The sequence below is a fragment of the Mastomys coucha genome, unplaced genomic scaffold (genome assembly GCF_008632895.1).
Source record: "Mastomys coucha isolate ucsf_1 unplaced genomic scaffold, UCSF_Mcou_1 pScaffold7, whole genome shotgun sequence".
Classification (NCBI taxonomy): domain Eukaryota; kingdom Metazoa; phylum Chordata; class Mammalia; order Rodentia; family Muridae; genus Mastomys; species Mastomys coucha.
In genome coordinates, this window is record NW_022196913.1 from 1,944,027 (window position 1) to 1,965,905 (window position 21,879).

Here is a 21,879-nt window from a genome sequence, read left to right on the forward strand (position 1 = left end):
CCAGGAGGCGGGGCCTTGCGATAAGTTAAGTGAGGTCCAGGCACAGCAGTTTCGTCAGCTGTTCCCTACCATGGACCTTACACGCGCTGGAGCCCGGCTGCAAGTCCTTCTGGGACACCTGGGCCGACCCTCGGCCCCAGCGATTGTATCCTTTGGGCTCACAGGCTGGAAAGAGCATCTCCACGGTGGCTCCATGGTGGCTCCACGGTGGTGCCAGAGAGCCTAGGCGCCGTCGTCTCTTCCCTGTCCCCATCCCCGGGGTTCCCGGGTGGAGGCTGCGTCCTCTGGAAGGGCGACGGGTGTGACTCTCTAGGCTTAGGTGGCTGGTGTGCATCCCCGTAGCATTTTGAGCCTGCTTACCACCGTGGTTTCTTGCTGGGTGTAAAGTGGGAGGTGTAAAGCAAGAGGTGACGACGTCATCACAAAGAGGCTTGCCAGTTTTTAGTTGCTTTCGGTATCCACAAACGCCAAGGACAGTTGCCCTGTAAACTGAGGTTGACAGCTGCTTGCCTGTGACCGAGGCCAGCAGAAGCAGGGATCCTCAGCGGACAGGGGTGGGCGCCAGTCGTCAAGAGAAGGCCTCCAGAGGACTGAGCTGATTTCGGGAAAGGGACTTCGTTCCCTTCGCCTGCCTAGTTCCTTCAGAAGCGAGTGCCTGGTGATCCCACTAGGAGGTAGAGACTTGAGGATCTTAATGGCCGGGCCAAAATGACAGACTGTTTCAAAAGCAAAACAAAACACTGAACTAACTCTCTCTCTCTCTCTCTCTCTCTCTCTCTCTCTCTCTCTCTCTCTCTCTCTCTCTCTCTCTCTCTCTCTCTCTCTCTCTCTCTCTCTCTCTCTCTCTCTCTCTCTCTCTCTCTCTGGAGGTAGGAGGACGTATCAAAGCGTGGGCTGCTCAATCCAGGCTCCTCGACCTAGAAATAGCTAAAATTAATAGCTTAGGGTTTTCAGTACCTGCCATCTCTGAGGCTGATCATAATAATTGTTTATTTGACCTTCCCTATTGTTCTGCCTGTGGGGCTTTTGGTTCATAAGCAGTGGTGTGCCAGGCTTACCTCAAACTTAAACTCTTATCTACAGACTAATAATGTAACTTCATTTTACATTTCGAAAACGATGGGGAAAGATCCCAATTAAGTGATTGGACTACAGCAGTGGTTAGACCTGCAGACCATGTAGGGTGAGATATCACACTCTATTTCTTCTTGGCAACTGGAGTTTTGCTACATTTTGAGAACCTTGAATATACTGATACTAAGTATATTTGGACTGAAATTGGTGCAGTCTCTCACTACTTTGGGGGCTATTTTGTTTGCTTGATTTTTGAGACAGAATCTTACCCTGCATCTCTGGTTGGCTGGAATTTGCTCTATAGACTGGGTTGGCTTAGAACTCACAGAGATCCACTGCCTCTGTCTCTCAAATGCTGGGATTAAAAGTATATGCTTTTAATTTGAGCCAATTTTCAATTTAAATGGCCAGATGCAGCTAGCAGCTAGTATTGGATATTAGACAGTGCTGGCCAAGAACCATAGGGAATATATTACTTAAGTAGACTTCTAGAAATTGTGGCAGTTTCTCCCCAGCCTTAATTTGCTTCTAAGCAATGGGGATTAGGGAATAAGGAATGTTTTGTATTTACATACTTGGGATCATACTGTGTCATAGCTTCCTGTGCCTCTTTTCACTTTACCCCCATCTCTGTTATACATTTCAACATTGCTTAACACTTCTCCAACAACAACAAAGTCCTAGAAACAGTGGAGAGGGGCTGAGGAGACCAGCTTGGAGCACTGAGGTCTGTATGTCCTGTGGCAACGCTATGTTGGGAAAGAGTGGGAATTATAGGGCTAGGGAGGTAGCTCAGCAGTAAAGAGCACTGGCTGCTCTTCCAGAGGTGTCCCAGGTTCAATTCCCAGCAACCACATGGCAGCTCACAACTGTCTGTCATCCAGCTCCAAATGATTCGACACTCTCACAGACATACATGCAGGCAAAACACCAATATACATTAAATAAGTAAATAAATGAATAATAGATCAGTTGGCAACCACCTTTAATCTCAGCAGAGGCAGAGGCAGACAGTCTCCGTGAAGTCAAGATCAGCCTAGTCTACATACTTCCCAGTCAGTTGGGGCTACATAGTGGGATTCTGACAAAAAAACAAAAACAACAACAACAAAAAAAATAGAAAAGAAAGAAAGCAAGAAAAACAATAAACCACATATGGTAGCACATGTCTGTAATTTCAGCTTTTAGGAAGTAAATGGAGGCAGGAGGTTCAGTTCAAGATCATACGTGGCTACATGATTAAACTCAAAGCTAGCACATGTCGTAAGTTCTCCGTCTCGAAAAGTCATAAAGCCTAAATAAATAAATAAATAAATACAATAAAATAAAAGCAATCCAGGCATGACAATGCACACCTGTGCCCAGTGCTTGGGAGATGAAGGCCGGAAGAGGCTCAGACGAGCTGGGCTATAAAACTTCCAGGTCCCATCTTAGGTGCATAGTGAGATCCTATTTTAATAAACGAGTGAAAAGAAGTAGATGACAAGTTCATGTGAATGATATTGTGGGGTCACACAGGCTCTCACTGTGTGACCCTGACTGGCCAGAAACCTACTATGTAGATCAAATCACACTCAAAACCCACCTGCCTCAGCCATAGCTCTACCTCCCAAGTGCTGGCTTCCACCCACACCTGCCTGCAACTGACACTCTGAAAGCAGCAATTTAAGATAAACAGAAAGGGCTGTTCCTAATCTGTAGTTACTGAGTGAAAAAAAGATCTTACAAATAGATTTCTGGTCTTTGGGATACTTAAATGTTTACTTAACTGTGTGACTCGGACTTTTTGTGCTCTAATGACTGTCAAGCTCCTCCCGGTTAGGCCCAAGCTTTTCTCCTGATTCTAAAGTGAGACCTTTGGTGTTTTTTGTTTTTTGTTTTTTGAGACACGGTTTCTCTGTGTAGCCCTGGCTGTCCCGGAACTCACTCTGTAGACTAGGCTGGCCTCGAACTCAGAAATCCATCTTTCTCTGCCTCCCAAGTGCTGGGGTTAAAGGTGTGGGCCACCACCTCCCAGCCGACCTTTGGTGTTTTATTTGCTCAGTAGTTTAGCGCAAGGAAATCCTAGAATTGAGGCTGACTGGAGCTACAAGTAGAAACTGGGGATTATGCCCTGGCCCTCTCATTCTCTTTTGAGTGAGATAGTGACAAGGACGGAGTCAATCAGACATCTTGCTCTGAACTTTCCTGGCTCCTCTTCAGGTTTTGGTAACAGAGATGAGATAACATAAGAACGGGCTATGCTATCCATAGAAGCAAGACTGGTGTTTGACAAAGGTTGGCTCCTGTACTCTACTTTGTTTTCCTTAATTCTTACCCAGGTAGCCCACCCTGTATCAGGATCGGCTTCCCCTGCCACTTTCTATCCTGAACAATTCCAGTAAGTAGATCTCATTTTAACCTGTAACTACACTATGTATGTGTTTTGACTAATTTTACGACAGCCTGACACAAGATTTAATCATCTAAGAATCTTGATTGAGAAATGCTTCTGTAAGATTGGGCTATAGGCAATCTGGTGGATTTCTTAATTAATGATTAATCGGGGAAGGCCCAGCCCATTGTGAGTTGGGCCATCCCTGGGTTGGTAGTCCTAGGTTCTATAAGAAAGCAGGCTGAGGGCTGGAGAGACGGCTCAGCGGTTAAGAGTGACTACTCTTCCAGAGGTCCTGAGTTCAAATCCCAGCAACCACATGGTGGCTCACAACCATCTGTAATGAGAGCTGATGCCCTCTTCTGGTGTGTCTGTGAACAGCTACAGTGTACCTATAACAAATAAACAAAAAAAGAAAACAGGCTGAGTAAGCCATGGGGAGCAAGCCAGTAAGCAGCACCCCTCCATGGCCTCTGCATCAGCTCCTGCCTCCAGGTTTCTGCCCTGTGTGAGTTCCTTCGAATCCATAATTGAAACTACCTCCAGTTTTAGGAACTGGATTCTTCCCGGGTGGAGGACAGGGACCTGGAAAAATAGCATTTGAAATGTGGGAGAAATAAGTGAAACCAAGACAAATATTTCTGATCAAGGTTCAAACTTTACTTCGGGAGCCAGTACAGAAGTACAGGAAGTCCCTAGGTTCCATGATATTTGCATAACGTAAACACTGCAGTAACCCTGGGGGGTGGGGGCACCAGTGTCTCAGCTCTGTGGGTGGACTTCTAAGCTGCTGCTCCGAAGAGAGGTGACAGTCCACAGAGAGCCTTTGTTTAGCTCCCTAAGTGGGACAGCAGCTTCCAGGTGGAGGCTGGCTGTGTGTAGGATGGCTTGGCTAATGGAGGAGGTTACACATAATGAACATTGGAATTGTAAGCCAAGCCAAATAAAGCCTTTCCTCCCCAAGTCACTTTTGGTCATGGTATTTCAGATCAGCAGTTGGGACCTTAACAAGAACAGCGTGTAAAAGTTTTTCTAGCCGAGCAGTGGTGACACATGCCTTTAATCCCAGCACTTGGGAGGCAGAGGCGGGCAGATTTCTGAGTTCCAGGCCAGCCTGGTCTACAGAGTGAGAGTTCCAGGACAGCCAGGGCTACACAGAGAAAACCTGGAAAAAGCAAAACAAAGTTTTTCTAGTAGTAGCTGGGCTAGAATCTCCACTCTACAACCAGGTCAGATAACAAGCAGCAAGCTGCCAAACTAGAATTCACTGTAGAAACACTTTGCTTCCAGAAAAATGGGCTACCAGGTACTGCTTTGAGGAACTATGGAGAACCTAAGTTTTCTTAGCATATTCTAAAATCTAAAAAAAAGTTTAAAAAAAATAGAAAATACATAATCTAACCCTTGAAAATCCAAGCATCATATATCACATTTAATTTACATTTATCTTAGTTTTACTGACATATTGGCTAGAATTTTGAGAGAGAAACAGATCTGAGAGAGGCAGAGAGAAAGAGTCAGAGAGAGACACACATGGAGAGAGATTGTGTGTAAAAAGCAAGGTCTCACCAGGTAGGTCTTGAGCCATGGGCCCTCCAGCCTCCAGAGCAACTGAGACAACTGTAGGCCAGCACCTGACATGTGCATTGCCTTGTTTTAAAGGGAAACACCCAACCTTCATGAATATCATACACAGATAGAGCAACACAACACCAACCTTAAGGAGTGGGTGAATTGATCTGAGTTTGTGAATTTTGTTACTTTGGTTGCTTCTGAGAATGTACTGACTAGACAATTTAAAATGTATAATTTGGGTGTGGCACAGGCCTGGAATCCCAGACTTTGCTAAGTCAAGCCAGGAAGATTCCAAGTGCTACAAAGTGAGACCCTATCTTAAGAAGTATTTATATTATATATATCACATACACTTTTGAATTGATCTTCCATTTGAAAGACGATGCTTACTTGTCGCCTCCCAGTGGCTTTGTGGTCGAGCAGGGGTCACCTGAAAAAACGGCTGGAAATGAAAAGGAAGAGAAGCAAGAGAGAAGAATGGATCCAAGACAATGTTCTGATCAAGGCTCACAGTTTATTTCTACAGCTCCAGCTTATAGGCACTCAGCAAACACAGCTTCCTGAGAAAACTCCGTTACAGACTAAACACAGATTGGAGTTCCTCTTGGCTGCACACACTGCTCTCTCCTATGGCCCTGGCTGTACACACTGTTTTCCTGGCCCTGGCTGCACACACTGCTCTCCTGGCCCTGGCTGTACACACTGCTTTCCTGGCCCTGGCTGTACACAGTACTCTCTGACCTTGGCTGCACACACTGCTCTCCTGGCCCTGGCTGCACACACTGCTCTCCTGGCCCTGGCTGCACACTGGCTGCACACACTGCTCTCCTGGCCCTGGCTACACACTGGCTGCACACACTGCTCTTACGGCAGTGCTCTGGCTCTCCATACTTATTCACTGTAGAAAATTTAAAATTCAGAATTTTAAATTATTACTGAAAGGCAACCATTGTTTTAAAACAAAATTTCTTTGCAACTGCTCAGCTACTGATATCACCACACCCCTCACCTTCCTCTCTCTCTGTTTTGTTTTATATGATTTTTATCCTATTATAATAAGTGTACCCACAACATTCTGCCCTTCATTTTAAACATTTATTGCACCAGTATAATTCCTTGGTTAATATTTTTTCAGTAATACACATTTTTGGTGACCGTACCCTATGTTTTGGACTTAACACTCTAAACTTTTCCTTCACTACTTCATTAATGCCATACAAATAGAAATGTTGAATTAAAATGTATGGATGCATGTGGGGTGTGGTAGCACACACCTTTGGTGCCTATCCTCAAGAGGCAGAGGCAGGCAGATCTCTGAGTTCAAGGCTACCCTTATCTAACACGTTCCAGGCCAGTCAGAGCTATGTAGTGAGACAGATTCTTGGTAAACTGCTAGCTTGTAATTTAAAATGAAGACTTACTTGGACGTTTTGGGTTTTTTTTTTCTTTAGGTATACTTTGGATAATAATGTTCTCAGCCTGGAGCAGAGAAAATTTTATGAAGAAAATGGGTTTCTCGTCATTAAAAATCTGGTATCTGATGATGACATTCAACGTTTTAGGTATAATACTTATAATATTTATGATTTTACAAAAAGCTGCATTATGCTGGGCAGTGGTGGCGCACGCCTTTAATTCTAGCACTTGGGAGGCAGAAGCAGGTTGATTTCTGAGTTCGAGGCCAGCCTGGTCTACAAATCTGCATTATATTGCTTCTTGGCCTTTCAGCAAGTGCAGAAAGCTGTGTTACATGAATGTAATGATACCACAGGTTTAGATTAGCTTCTGCATGTTCATAGTTTGTGTGGGGGAGAGATGTGTATAAGGGAACTGATGTGTGTGGGTTCCAGCCCATGCATGTGGAGGTCGGAGGACAACCACACTGCCTGTCTGTCTCCTCTGTTCTCAGTGTTTGGGACAAGGTCTCTTTTTTGTTTACCATTATTATTCACTGGCCCAAGGGCTTCCTGTAACCCTCCTGCCTCTGTGTCTATCTCATAGAAGCAACCGAGGGAATCCACACTCCCCTGCTGCCCTTTCTGTGCTCCTGCCTTGAGTGAGCCGCCAGGTGCTTGACTCACTGAGCCGCCTATCCAGACAAGTTCAGAGATTTTTTTTTTTCTTAAGGATGTAATTTGTTTGGGAGTGTTGAGAAGTGTTAAGCTCTCTGGCTTGAATCTTAGTCCTCTCCCTAATGTTCCTGGGCAATCTGCATATGCCTCAGTTTCCCTATTTTTAAATGAGGCATTTTGATCCTACTGGTGTCTTCTTGTTGTGGGAACTAAATAAGGGAAAATCAATGGCAAGCACTTGGACCAGGGTTTGGTGCTCCGGAGTTACTACAGAAATGTTTGCTTTTCAGATTTTTTTTGCATTAAGGATGTTCAACCTTTAACATCAAATAAATCTCACTGCCAAATCTAAAGCCTCCCCAAGCGATGACATGGAGCAATAGCTAGAAAACCTCACACATAACTTCTAGTGACAGGCTGAAGTCAAAACAGGCAAAAATAATATGTAAGATGCCTTTAGGCCTGGTATAGGTTGTAGTGGAAACATAAGTGAGTCCTGTGTATAGCCCTGGGTCCCACCATGAGGCTATCTCATTACGTCTACGTAAATATTTCAAGTGTGTGTTTTTTAAAATCTGAAATCCAAGCCAGGTGTGGTGGCACACACCTTTGATCCCAGCACTTAGGAGGCAGAGGCTCCAGATCTCTATGAGTTTGAGGCCAGCCTGGTCTACAAAGAGAATTCCAGGATCGCCAGGATTACAGAATGAGACCCTGTCTTAAAAAAAAAAAAAAAAAAAAAAAAAAATCTGAAATCCAAAACAGTTCTGTTCCCAAGCACGTCAGCCTCTGTCATTATTACAGTGTCACGGATCAGGCCAGTGAGGGGCTCACCGTGCAAGCATAAGGACCTGAGTTCCAATCTCTAGCACCCATATAAAAGCCATGAATGGTAGTGTATGCCTGTAGCCCACCACTGCTGAAGGAATATTCTCAGTAGCCAGCTAGTCTAGACCAAACATACACATGCATGCGTGTGCACACACACACACACACACACACACAGTTTCCCTGCTGGTCTGCTGTGCATGAGGTACCTTGAGGTAATAGTCCCAGGTAGAAGACAGGACTTCTGGCCATGTTTTCCTCCTCTCCCATGAGCATTTATTCTACTAGAGCAGAGAAGCTATCCCAGAATTTGCAGAGCTCTCAGTAGGGCCAGCCAGGTATTTGGAACCTGACATAATAACGCTCTTTGTAAATCTCATTTTTAGAGCAGAGTTTGAAAGAATCTGCAGAAATGAGGTGAAACCACCGGGGATCGTTATAATGAGAGATGTGACCATTGCAAAACAGGATTATATTCCAAGTGAGAGAGTGGTTACAAGGATCCAGGATTTCCAAGAAGATGAGGAGCTCTTCAGATACTGCAGTCTCCCCCAGGTGAGAGCCCAGCCTGCCTTCCTGCTTAATGGCCAGTTTACAAGTCTGTCTCCAACATCTGCTCAGTTCCCAGCATCTAGCCTTGTGCTCCTTCCTGTCAGCGTCATAGCAGGTCTGCCTCCTTCCAACTCCTTTCTTAGAGGGTGCTGGAGCGATGCTCTTAAGCAAAGATGACTCTGCCCCACACTGGCTATTGGCAATTGAAAGGAGGCAGACCTGCAGCGTCATAGCAGGTCTGCCTCCTTCCAACTCCTTTCTTAGAGGGTGCTGGAGCGATGCTCTTAAGCAAAGATGACTCTGCCCCACACTGGCTATTGGCACCTGGAGACATTGCTAGTTGTCACACTTGGGGTTGGGGGAATTAATGGCTTCTAATGGGTAGAGACCACGGATGCTATCAATGGGATCCAGAGATCCTAAAATGCACAGACTCTACAATTGCCTTCATTCCAAATGAATAATTATCTCACCCCAACTAGCTGTGGCATCATGATGGAGAGATTTTTCTATGGACTGGGTTAATTATGTTTATTGTGAAAAACAAGATACCTCATCTAAGATTCAATCACAGGGTACCGACAGTTACAAAGCTATTACTTGTCAGTTTATTTATTGTAATGGCTCTGTCAGTAGTGGTATAAATTTAGTTTGTTTGCTTGTTTTGATTTTGCTGATCCAATTCAGAGCCTTGTATACCCTAATTAAGCTGTTGCCCCACTCCACCCCCTACTTTAGGTTCTAAAATATGTGAAGTGTTTCACTGAACCCAAAATATGTCCATTACATAATGCTAATAAACTTCTAAACTACACTGCCAGCCCGGAATTTTTAATGTTAATTTGTTATTTGTTGTTGTTGTTATTGTTTTAGACAAGGCCTTGCTCTGTCTAAAACTGGCTCTGAAACTCCACATCCTTCTGCCTTAGCCTGTTCCACCATCTTGGTTCTTCTATCATCGTACGCTATGTCATTTACTTGTACTTTTGATTTCCTGTGAAGTTATTTATTTATTTGTTTATTTTACTGCTTTTTTCTTAGATTCTGAAATATGTGGAGTGTTTCACGGGACCCAATATTATGGCTCTGCATGGGATGGTGATCAACAAGCCTCCAGACACTGGTAAAGAACTCTTATCTATTAGGGAAACACAAAAGAAAAGTGTTGTTACACGAAATATGTAAAGTTGATATTCAAGCCCATGTCAGATGTATAGCTATCAAACATTAGATGAGGGACTGTATAGACTTTTATTTAATTCTTAAAAACAATTTATATTATAACAACACTAAAGAGTAACTGATTTCACATAGTGACTGTAGGGTATTATAAATAGTTACATGACAGGCTGTAGAGGTTACAAACAACAGTTTGTATATCATAAACTCCTCCTAGTCACTTTGGGGTTTGTTTGTTTGTTTTTTGAGACAGGATTTCAATTAAAGACATGCACCACCACTGCCCAGCATGTCTAAGCTTTTCAGTTGCTGCCACATGTGCATGTGCTCATATGCACATGAGAGGGTGTGCGTGTTGATGGCCTTGATGTCTGTGGAAATTCTGTCTATCTCCCTTGAGGCAAGATCTCTCATTAGCCTGCAGCTCAGCAATCAGGCTGGGCTGGATGGTCAGAGAGCCCTAGGGATCCTCCTGTTCTGTTTCCCCAGTGATGGGATTATAAGTATGTACCCTCAGGCCTGGCATTTCTACATGGGCTCTGTCTTAGTCAGGGTTACTATCGCTATGATGAAACATCAAGACCAAAGAAAGTTGGGGAAGAAAGGGTTTCTCTGACTTACACTTCCATATCACTGTTCATTGTCAGAAGTTAGGACAGGAACTCAAGGGAGGCAGGAACCTGGAGGCAGGAGTTCAGGCAGAGGTCATGGTCCCACTTCCTGGCTTACTCAGCCTGTTTTCTTACAGAATCCGGGACCGCCACACAGAGATGGTCACCATGGGCTAGGCCATCCCAGGTCAAACACTAGTTAGGAAAATGCCCTGCAGCCTGATCTTCTGGACATGTTTTCTCAGTTGAGGTTCCCTCCTTTCAGATAACTCTAGCTTGTGTCAAGTTGACACAGACTAGCCAGTGCAAGGCAAATAGCTTACCCACAAAGCAATCGATGACACTAAGCGCTCTTAGCTATGGTAGCATGTCTGCATCCCTGTCCCGAAAACATGATGTTGACTAACAAAATGAAAGCTATTATTCTAAATTACACTTGAATCCTTATGACGCCTTGGGCTTACCTACATGTATATTCAAAGAACTCACTATCCCAGAAACAGCATCTAGGCGTGTAAATAACTAGTCCTAGAGGTTTTACTGTAGTTGGCTCTTGACCCATACTGAAAAATCCTGCTGCCAGCAGAAATCAGCCACAAGAGCCATTTGCTTTCCACATTTCCTTCTGATAGCAGGACCAAACAAAACAAAAAAACATAATATCACCATGTTTCTTTCTTCAAGAGTCCAGGAACAGATGATCCCAGAGCAAAGCCAGGGAGTGTTCACGCATTCTCCTTAATTTCATTACTCCAGTTTTAATGCACTCCTTATTGAAGGCTGCCCAGTGACAAATCCCAAGCAACGCAGGAAGAAAATGTAACAGAGATTGTGTGATTGCAGGCAAGGAGCACTAACCACCCCTCCAGTGGAACCTAGAAGAAAGGGGAGGATGTGGATCACTCCTTGATACATTGATATTTTGATACTTTGTGGCTCTTCTCTTCAGCCTGATTCTGGACACATTGTTTCATTTCTTTGGTTTTGGTAGATAGGTCAGTGTTCTAGGTTTTCAGACAAATGACAAAATCCCAAGACTTTTGTCTTTGACAGCAGGTTCTCTTGCAGGCAAGAAGACATCCCGGCATCCCTTGCATCAGGATCTGCACTATTTCCCCTTCCGACCCAGCGACCGAATTGTTTGTGCTTGGACAGCCATGGAGCACGTTGACAGAAACAATGGTTGTCTGGTTGTGCTCCCAGGCACCCACAAAGGTACTCTGAAGTTACATGATTACCCCAAGTGGGAGGTAGGTCTACATAACTGCTTAATCTCTCTGTGTGTGGTATGTATGTGTGTGGGACATGTGTGTGCTCATGCACATTCATGTGTGTGCACATGCACATGCATTCCTCAGGTGCTATCTATCTCTTTCAAGCAGAGTCTCTCACCAAGTAGGCTAGACCAGCTGGCCGGTGAGCCCCAGGGATCCCTCTCTTTTCCTCCTCAGCACTGGGATCGAAGTGAACATTTGCAGGCTCAGCCTTCCCTTTCTTCCTTCCTTCCTTCCTTCCTTCCTTCCTTTCTTTCTTCCTTCCTTTCTTTCTTTCTTACTTACTTCCTTTCTTTCTTTCTCTCTCTCTCTTTTTCTTTCTTTCTTTCCTTCTTCATTTCTTCCTTTCTTTCTTTCTTTTTCTCTCTCTCTCTGTCTCCCTCCCTCCCTCTCTCTCTCTTTCTTTTTATTTTATGTGTCTGAGTGTTTTGCCTGCATATATATCTGTGCACTACATGTGTACCTGATGCCTGCAGAGGTCAGATCCCATGGAACTGGATTTACAGATAGTGGTAGCAACCATGTGGGTACTGGGGATCAAACCCAGGTCCTCTGGAAGAGCTGCTGGTGCTCTTAACCATTTCTCCAACTGCTTTTTTTCTTTCTTCTTTCCTTCCTTCTTTCTTTCTTTTTAAAAAATTTATTTATTTATTATATGTGAGTACACTGTAGCTGTCTTCAGACACTCCAGAAGAGGGCATCAGATCTCATTACAGATGGTTGTGAGCCACCATGTGGTTGCTGGGATTTGAGCTAAGGACCTTCAGAAGAGCAGTTAGTGCTCTTAACTGCTGAGCCATCTCTCCAGCCCCCTTTTCTTTCTTTTTTTAAACATGGGTTCTGAGGTCCTCATGCTAGAAGGACCATCTCCTCAGCATCTCCACTGAGTCTTCAACTCCTTTGGGGATGTCCAATGACACTTTTACATCAGAAAACACAGATATCTACACTACAGTTTCTAACAGTAGCAAAATTAGTTATGAAGTAGCAATGAAAATAATTTTATGCTTGGGGGGGGGTCACCAGAACATGAGGAACTATATTAAGGGTTGCAGCACTCAGAAGGTTGTGGAAGGCACTGCACTAGAGAGACCTGGTGGCTGAGTTGAGCATTGAAAGACATGGTAGAAATCCCTTCTAAAAAGGAGGTGTGGAGGTCAAGGACATACGCAAGCTCACTAAAGAGCAAGCAGAGCTTAGTGCTCACAGCACAGTTGGGCTGGAAGCTGCAGGGACATTAAAAGGGTGAGCAGAGGGAAGACAGCCTGAAAGGACCTGAGAGAGAGGGCTTACTATACTCTGTTTAGGGTATAATTGTTAAGTAAGCAACTATACATATTTTTAGTATATAATGTGATCATTTGGGGAATGCACACACACTGGTTATCATACTCAAGAGAATCAAAATCCCCTTCTAGCCTGGCATAGTGGCACGTGCCTGTGAATCTAGTGTTTAAGAGACTGATGCAGAAGGATGGGAAGTCCCAGGATGGCCTGAGCAAAAGCAGAGAGAGAGAGAGAGAGAGAGAGAGAGAGAGAGAGAGAGAGAGAGAGAGAGGCTTCTTTTGCTTAGCACACTGATTTCTAGATTCACTGATGTGGTGTATGTCTTGATAGCTCAGTTCTTTAATTCCAAAGCTTCCTTTGGCTGCTTGGCTGCATCCTGGTCTGCTAACCCAGTCAGTTCTTGCTGGGGGGTGGGGGGGACTAGGAAAGGCTTTTGCTTCTAATGAATGAAGAGAGCAAACAATTTCTTCAAGAATGGATATTTTGGGGGATGATATATGATGCTCTAAAAATTTGGGAAGCCAGAGCCAGAGAACTAGGAGAGGGATTCTCAGCATTTCAAATCTCAGAAGATCCTGAGCTCTCAGGTGAGTGTGTACACGTGTGTACAGACATTCTTGTGTGCACCATTGCATAGCATGAGTCCACTCTCTTCCACTTTCTGGGTCCTTGAGGTTATTCTTGACAGCAATCACCTTTACCCACTGAGCCATCAACTGAGCCCAGTATGTTGGGATTCTTAAAAAGATACTATGTAATATATTGTTATTGTCAAAGTCCTCCAGTCTGTTAATGATGGTAAACTTGAAATTGCGCAGTTCATCAATTTAGGCTCAGAGATGGCTAAGTAGGTGAGCATACTTGCTGTGGAGCCTAAAGGATGCCTAGGCTCACTAGGCCACATAGGGTGGAAAGAGAGAAATAAATCCCATGAGTTTTCCTGTGGCTTCTGCACATGTGCTGTGGCATGAGCAACCCCTTCTCACACAGTAAACACACAGAGCTAGGCTCTGGCTGACTTAAGCCAAAGGGAATGGTCTAGAGGATTTCCAAGTAGCAGTACTTCCTGGCAGCTTAGCTTAGGCAGGATCACACACCCACTGGTCTGGGACAAAAGAACCCTGGGTTAAAGCTGCAACAATAGTCCACAGACAAATGGCCATTTCCCAAAAGGAATCTGGGATAATCTTAGCAAGAATTCCTACTGCGGCTGGGAGGATAGCCTAGGCAATAAAAGGCTTGTCTTGAGTTTGATCCCCAGAACTCATTTTAAAAATAAATAAATAAAGCTGAGCATGGTGGGCACACTTGAAATCTCTGCTGAGAGGTGGAGACAGGCTAGTCCCTGGGGTTCACTGGGACGCCTAGCCAGCTTGGTGAGTTCCAGGCAAGTCCAATTAACTCAGTGAGTCACACACAGAAAGGAGGCATAGAGTAGGAAGTATCCCTTCTGCTGGCAAGAAAGGATACAGTGGAGGAGGAGAAGGGGTATGAAAACAGTTAAAATGCATGTGTGTGTGTGTGTCCCTGAGTATGTGTACATGAATGCACATGTGCACTTGGGTGTGAAATTGTCAAAGAAGAACAACAAATGTACAAATGGGAAACATGGTAGACAGTGGAGCAACACCATAGGTTGATGTGTGTATGGGACTTTGTGCCTCTGCCTCCCAAGTGCTGGAATTACAAGTATGTGCTGTTGCTGCGGCTGCCCCTAACCGTTTTTGTTGTTGTTTTTTGTTTTTTACTATTCTTGGTTTACTCTGGGTATGACATAAATATTTTGTATTTCCCTCCTGATTTGGGGAGAAAAATTGGCTTCCCCATGATACTCCTGATATGCAAGAAAATCTGTACAAGGATAATGTCATGCTAGGAAAGAACATTGCTGATTCGGACTGGACATGCATAAGACAAGGTTCTGGTTGCCTGTTCGATTAGCCAGGGCTCTGTAGAGGGCCAGAGCCTATAGGGTGGATGGGTATTTTATATATATAATTTATTAAATCAACTCACATTAAAATAGCAGCAGCAGTTGTCCTTCGAAGCTGGGTGCTTCAGCAGTCAAAATATTCAGTCCCACGGTGGCTGTCTCCCACGGGAGAGGCCCCAAGGAGTTGCTGCTCAGTTCGCCAGACTGAGTGTCTCAGCAGTCCCTGTCTGATGTCTAAAGCCTAGAAGGTTTCTGGAGAGCTGATGTTCCTTAGTCCAGGGTAGAAATCTGGAAACATGGGCTCTAGCATTATCAGAGGAAGCAGCAGCAGCAGCAGCAATAGAGACGATAAAGCACTAAAATGTAGACAGTCGTTTGGCAGCCCCATTTTTAGCTAGTACTGCCCCTAATTCTTCAGGTAAGAGAGGCTCCTACTCAGGAGATTCTGAAACATATCAAGTTAGCATTAAAATTAAGCACCACACCCGTGTTAACCACTTGAAGCAAAGCTGGTCCAAGTCAGTTGTAGTTAATTTGCTGTTGTTGGGTGTATGTGGAGGTCAGGAGACAACTTTCAGGAGTTGGTCCTCTCCATCTACCATGGGTTCTGGACTGTTGGGCTTCTGTGGCAAGTACTTTTAACCAGTGAGCCATCTCTCCGGCCTAACACGGGAGTTATTAAAAAAACAAAACAAAACAAAACCAGACATCTGAGGAAATTATATGTATATGTGTGTGTGTATGTATATATGTATTTTAGAGTCTAAGTTAGACAAGTGGCTTGGAATGAAGTTCAAGGATGCATTGTTGATGAAGTCTTGTTCATGGTGGCACCTGGAATATGAATGTGGCTTCTTTTATGTGTTTTAGGGAGGAGTTAACAAAATGTTCCATGGCATCCAAGACTATGACCCAGACAGCCCCCGGGTCCATGTGGTGATGGAAAAGGGTGATACTATTTTTTTCCATCCTCTGCTCATTCATGGATCTGGTCGGAACAGAACTCAAGGATTCCGGAAAGTATGGATTCTAATGGCTACATCTCCAAAGATGTGTGTGGTCTAAAACAAAGCTCTCAAGATACAATAGGATAGCAAAGGCTGCAGGACTTCTCACTGAGGGACCAGTTTGTTGACCAAGAAATGTATATATATGTTCACTCTGTTAGGTAGGAAACAAAATGCTGTAGACCCCTAATCACTGAACCATGACCATCCATAGAATTCTCAACAAAAGTGTCCCTTTCTGCACTTAGCTGCTTCTGAGGCAAAAACAATGGCTGAATTTCCAAAGGAGTATCATTTGGAATTCATAATGTTCATTCTAAGGCACAATAGGAAGGAAGTTTATAATATCTTCACTATTGAGAACTATAGCATTGATCCTAAACAACACTGAGTTCTAAACTTTACACAGAAATCGGATTTAGCAAGCACTCCTATTCCTTAGCTTAAGAGTATATACAACTTCATATGTTGTTGCCTACATTAAAAATTCCCCACAAATGCCCCTGCTTCTCACTTCCACCAGTCCAGTAGATCTGCTAGTCCTGTGAATCCTCTCTTCCCCATGGGAACACAGCGGTCCATTTCAAACATCAGGGCTCCTTTGGGTCTAAGTGCGGTTTTATGGCTTTGTCACATGATTCCCATCCAGCCCTGCTGCTCTTTGAGGGCAGAGAGAAGGTGCTAGACTTAACCTCCCATTCATTTATATTCCTACTATCTTCTCTGGAGCTTGAAATTAGGCAAAGGAGATAGAGGCACTGACGTGGGACAAAACTTAAGGGGCTGCCAAAAATCCAGCTATCAAGCTAAATAATATTCTAATGCATCAAAATCAAACAGCCACGCCAATACTATGCCAATGTTTTAAAATAAGAGGCTGGTATGGCCCTCAGTGTTGTACAAGTGTGGGGTCTAGCCATTACAATACAAATAATATATATTTTAAAATAATGAATTTACCCTTTCTATTTTTTCTAGTGTCTTGAATATTCTAGAAAAATCTTCACCATTGTTTCATAAGAGAACGCACATGGAAGAGCTCCCTTTTCCCTTTTTCTTGCTCTCTGGTAGGACTTTCTCTAGAGACACAGCTATGCAAGCTAGCATTTGGTCAGAATAGAAAGCCCTTCTGATGGATGCAATCGCCTCTAGACAATGAATAGTGACAAAAGGGATTTAATGACCGCTTCGCAAGCTTGGATATGTCTATACATTTTTCTAACAGTGGGACACAATTCATTGAAGAACTTTACGATATGGGAAAATTTAAATGCCTGAAAATATCTCTTCAAGGACTAGACTTCCTAAATATGACTTTTAAAAGAAGTGTCACAGCTATATTTCTTTTTAATTTTTTTAAAGATGTATTTATTTTATGTATGTGAGTACACTGTAGCTGTACAGATGGTTGTGAGTCTTCACGTGATTGTTGTGAATTGAATTTTTAGGACAACCTTTGCTCATTCTGGTCAACCCCGCTCAGGCCCAAAGATTTATTTATTATTATAAATAAGTACACTGTAGCTGTCTTCAGACATACCAGAAGAGGGTATCAGATCTCTTTACATGTGGTTGTGAGCCACCTTGTGGTTGCTGGGATTTGAACTCAGGACCTTTAGAAGAGCAGTCAGTGCTCTTACCTGCTGAGCCATCTCGCCAGCCCCTTGTTGTTGTTGTTGTTTTTTCATTTTTGCTCTTGTTTTTTTTGAGACAGGATTTCTTTGTGTAGTCCTGGCTGTCCTGGAACTCACTCTGTAGACCAGGCTGGCCTTGAACTCAGAAATCCACCTGCCTCTGCCTCCCAAGTGCTGGGATTAAAGGCATGTGCCACACGTGTACCCGGCTTGTTTTGTTTTTTCAAGACAGGGTTTTTCTGTCTAACAAGCCCTGGCTGTCCTGGAAGCAGAGGCAGGTAGATCTCTATGAGTTTGAGGCCAGCCTAGTCTACAGGTTGAGTTCTAGGACAGCCAGGGCAACACAGAGAAACACTGTTTTGAACAACAACAACAACAACAAAACCCCAAAAAATCTTTTGTGGGCCAGTAAGATGATTAAGCAAATAAAGGCACTTGCTCCCACAACTCATGACCAGGGCTCTCTCTGTGGAACTTACAGGATAGGAGAAAATCGGCCTCAAAGCTTGTTCTCTGACTTCTGCCCTTGCGACATGCATGCAAACACACACAAACATTTTTTGAAAATTTTAAATATTTTATAATTTCTCAATTAGCCATAAGCCTTGGGACGAGGGGTTAAGCTGTGTATGAGGAGACTGATTTAAGACACTATAGACTACCTTTCCAACTGAGAAACCAAATCCCAAGTGACATTGTCCCTTTCTTGGAGGACTCTCCGTGGTTTGGGGGGCATAATGGGATTGGTAAGCTGATGTTCTTCAGTCTTAATCTGTCCTTTCTACACAGTCAATTTCCTGCCACTTTGGCAGCTCTGCCTGCCAGTACTTCGACGTAAGAGGCACCAGTCAAGAAAACATCGGGAGGGAAGTTGTCGAAATTGCAAAGAAACGTCATGGATTTGAAGGAGCCATAGACTTCAGGGTACTGCATGCGACCACGGAGGAAACTCTAGGGATCCCTTCCTTCGGGGTTAATTTGAAAGCATAAGGATTCTGTTCACTTGCTCACTTCAGAGCTGTGGCTGAGCTCACTAAGAATGCCAATGTAGGGCTCTAGTTGTGGATAGTCCATGTTGTTGCCCAGTCAATCAGTCCCCATGGGCAGGCACATTTCATTTGGAAAGCTGGTTTGATTTTCTTTGCCATCACAAAGGCCAGCTTAGGGCTCAAGGACATGGAGTCAATGATGACTCAGGGTCATCAGTACAACAGGGCACACAGAAGTAGCGCCCCCCCCCCCCCGTGTCGCCAATCATCTACACTATCTTAACTGGAGTCCCAGAACGTAGTTTATCTATTAATCGATATAACGAGTAATATTTTTCCTACTTAATCATTTATAAAGTCTTTTGAACCCTTTTTCTCATGTCAGGTGGGCCAATGGAAGTATTCCGCAAACTCTGTTTGATCTTATTTCAGGACACTTGGTTGTTTCGATGCCGACTTGTGAAAGGAGAAAGAATAAACCTTTGAAACAGCCCTTCAAGAGTCAGGTACGGGGATGAGAGTCTGAGACAGGAGCACCGAGAGTTTGAGTACAGCCTGAGCTACACAGCAAGATGCTATCTCCTCCTCTTTCCCCCATAAACAAAATGAAAAGAGTTAGCTCTTCACTATGATTTCTTTAAAGAGAACATCAAAGCAAAGCAAGACATCTAAGGGAAATGTTTTGTTTCTTTTTTATTGTGATGATATTATCTTTTTATCACCTGTAAACAAGATCAAGACACATGTATTAGGGAATGCATGAATTTAATTAATGTGGTACTATGGTTTTAATGGAATGAAATATTACTGTTTTAAGAAAAACTAACCTGGAGTATAACTAATAAAGGTGACTGAGTATAATGTAAGCATATCCAGTCAATTTCTTTCTATGTAAGCAGAAATGATTTCTTGGAAGTTCAGTCTATCTCAAGTTGTACATCCCTCCCCTCATGAGCCCGCCTCCTACCAGCTTCCTATCATAGAGGTGTTTGTTCTAAATTAGAGCATATAGTGGATATTCACAGCTACACATGAGCAGGAGAGAACCATGAGGATGAATAAAGGTTGAACCTCATTTTCTCACACATAATTCCTTGCAAGACGTCAGTCCAACACCTTCCATAAAACACAGGCTAGTCATCAACAGTACTTTCCTTTGGTGCTGAGGAATGAGAACAAGGGTGCCTAGCCTGTATTTCCCGTTGGGCAGGACAGCTGAAACCTTCTAGCCCCCTGGGCAAAACCTTGCTCTTTCAAACAGGGCTTTGGGGTCCTCGTTTCTGTTAGCATCCGAGCGTAGATTCTCCTGCTTCCTTATTTCTCCAGGTGGGGGCAGTAGGGAGATGTGCTCCTTGATTTTCAAATTTTTAGTTAGGGTAAGGAAAAAAATAGTAAGTTTCCTTCTTGATAGTCTGCTAAATACCAGTGTTCCTGAATTTGGTGTTTTGTGCTCATCAGTTTCTTTGTCAAGACAACCCCCGCCACACACACACACACACACACACACACACACACACACACACACCACTCTGTTGGGGTGCACTATAAGAAGGTAGTCTTTAGCCAGGCAGTGGTGGCTCATGCCTTTAATCCCAGCACTTGGGAGGCAGAGGCAGGTGGATTTCTGAGTTCGAGGCCAGCCTGGTCTACAGAGTGAGTTCCAGGACAGCCAGGGCTACACAGAGAAACCCTGTCTCAAAAAAAAAAAAAGAAAGTAGTCTTTGTATTATTCAATTGTTGATTGCTGTACCTGCTGAGAACTGAGTACTTGCTGGATTTTGGTATTGTCATTCTTTTTTTTTTTTAAGATTTAAATTTTTTTTTTTATTTATATAAGTACACTGCAGCTGTCTTCAGACACACACTAGAAGAACGCATTGGATCTCATTACAGATGGTTGTGAGCCACCATGTGGTTGCTGGGAATTAAACTCAGGACTTCTGGGAGAGCAGTCAGTGCTCTTAACTGCTGAGCCATCTCTCCAGCCCTAACACTGTCATTCTTAATGCCTCATCACCTGCCTCAACATTTTGTAAACGTACCTTCCTCGATCACTGACTGGTTTTATAAAGATCCCTTCCTGGTTGGTTTAATAAAGATCTGGATAATAGCTAAGCAGGAAAGGAAAGGCAGGACTTCCAGGCCAAGTGGGGGTCTCTATGAGGAGAATGGAACATGGATGGATTCACCAGGGGACCAAGGAGGTCATTGGACTTGCCACCAGGATGGGTGGTAGAGTGGAGTCAGGGGAGGTAAAAAGCTAGCCTTGCAGCTGATTGCTGATTCGTAGGAAAGGGGATTAAGTTAATGAGCTAGGTAGAAGGTAGCCCAAGCTGAGGCCTAAGCTGTAATAAATATTAATAAGTCTCTGTATCATTATTTAACTGCCACTGGGTCCAGAAAGTCCCATTATAATACATGCGTTGTGAGCCCCTCCTACTGCTCCAGGCTCCTTTTCTGGCCAACGGTGTTAGAGACAAGAATCTGGATGTTGGGTGCAGGATCTGGGTGTCAGGTGTCCTCTAGTGGTCACACTCTGCAGTGACAGTTGTGTACCTCAATGCTGAGAATTCCCTGCTGAAGCACCACTGGACAGTACCAGGCACGGTGTCAGAGTGCCTGATCTAAAAGTTTCTCTGTTCTCAGAGATCTCAGAGTATGTTTGGTCCCTGAAACTATCAGACTGTTATTCATTCTCCTTGAGGTTAGTTATTTTCCTGGAACATGCTGTGTGATGGGAAGATGAGGGAACAGAACCTTTGTATGTGTCTGATTTCAATTGTACTACATGAACATATGACCTAATTGGAAACTAGAACACATTGTAAACAGAAACAATAAGCTGGCAGAAGGGACAGTGACCGGCCCTCAGAAATGCAAGCAAAACTCACATCGCAGTGGGTCTTTCTGCCTTAGGTCAGGCATCTGTAGCTATCAAGAGCCATAGCTAGCTTTGCTCTCAGCTTTGCTGCCCAAGCACCTGCCCTTCATTGACTCAGCTCTGCCACTGCAGCAGGTAGGTGGCCAGAGACAACACAACTAAAGGAGTGTGGTTGGGAACCAAACACACTATTTGCAAAAACAGCCAGCATGCCAGATTTGCCTGCAGGCTGTAGTTTGCCCATTCAGTTCTAATCAATACAAATTCAGTGAGCAAATGAGTCCCTGTGTCCTGGCAAGATGCACGTCAGACCAGCGATACTTCTGGAGCCTCACAGCTCCTTCTTCAGAGGCTGTGGGAAGGCTGGGCTGTTGTCTTCGTCCCTAGCCCCAAGAGCAGTCTGCTCACCACATGTGGCAAGCTGAGGCTCCCTTCTCCTATCTCCTCCAACGTGGCCAACTTTTAATCTAGGTTAAATTGGGCATAGCATTTAAAATTCATACCCTAGAGGGGAGCAGTCAGAGGAGAGCCAAGAGAGGATAATGAAGGTATATGGATATGATCAAAGTATACATACCCCAAATGCATATCCATGCCTACTATTTTATA

At 44.0% G+C, this 21,879-nt stretch overlaps 1 protein-coding gene across 1 annotated transcript; it reads left to right on the forward strand.

The window, feature by feature from the left end:
• The first annotated feature begins 1 nt into the window (after position 1).
• Phyh (phytanoyl-CoA 2-hydroxylase) lies at positions 2-19,255 on the forward strand. The gene is made up of 9 exons (XM_031359159.1): positions 2-145; positions 3,396-3,454; positions 6,475-6,585; positions 8,310-8,478; positions 9,517-9,598; positions 11,334-11,515; positions 15,630-15,779; positions 18,190-18,324; positions 18,822-19,255. Exons 1-9 carry the CDS (start codon positions 71-73, stop codon positions 18,873-18,875), a joined length of 1,017 nt encoding a protein of 338 aa, XP_031215019.1. The 5' UTR covers positions 2-70; the 3' UTR covers positions 18,876-19,255.
• The last annotated feature ends 2,624 nt before the right edge of the window (positions 19,256-21,879 follow it).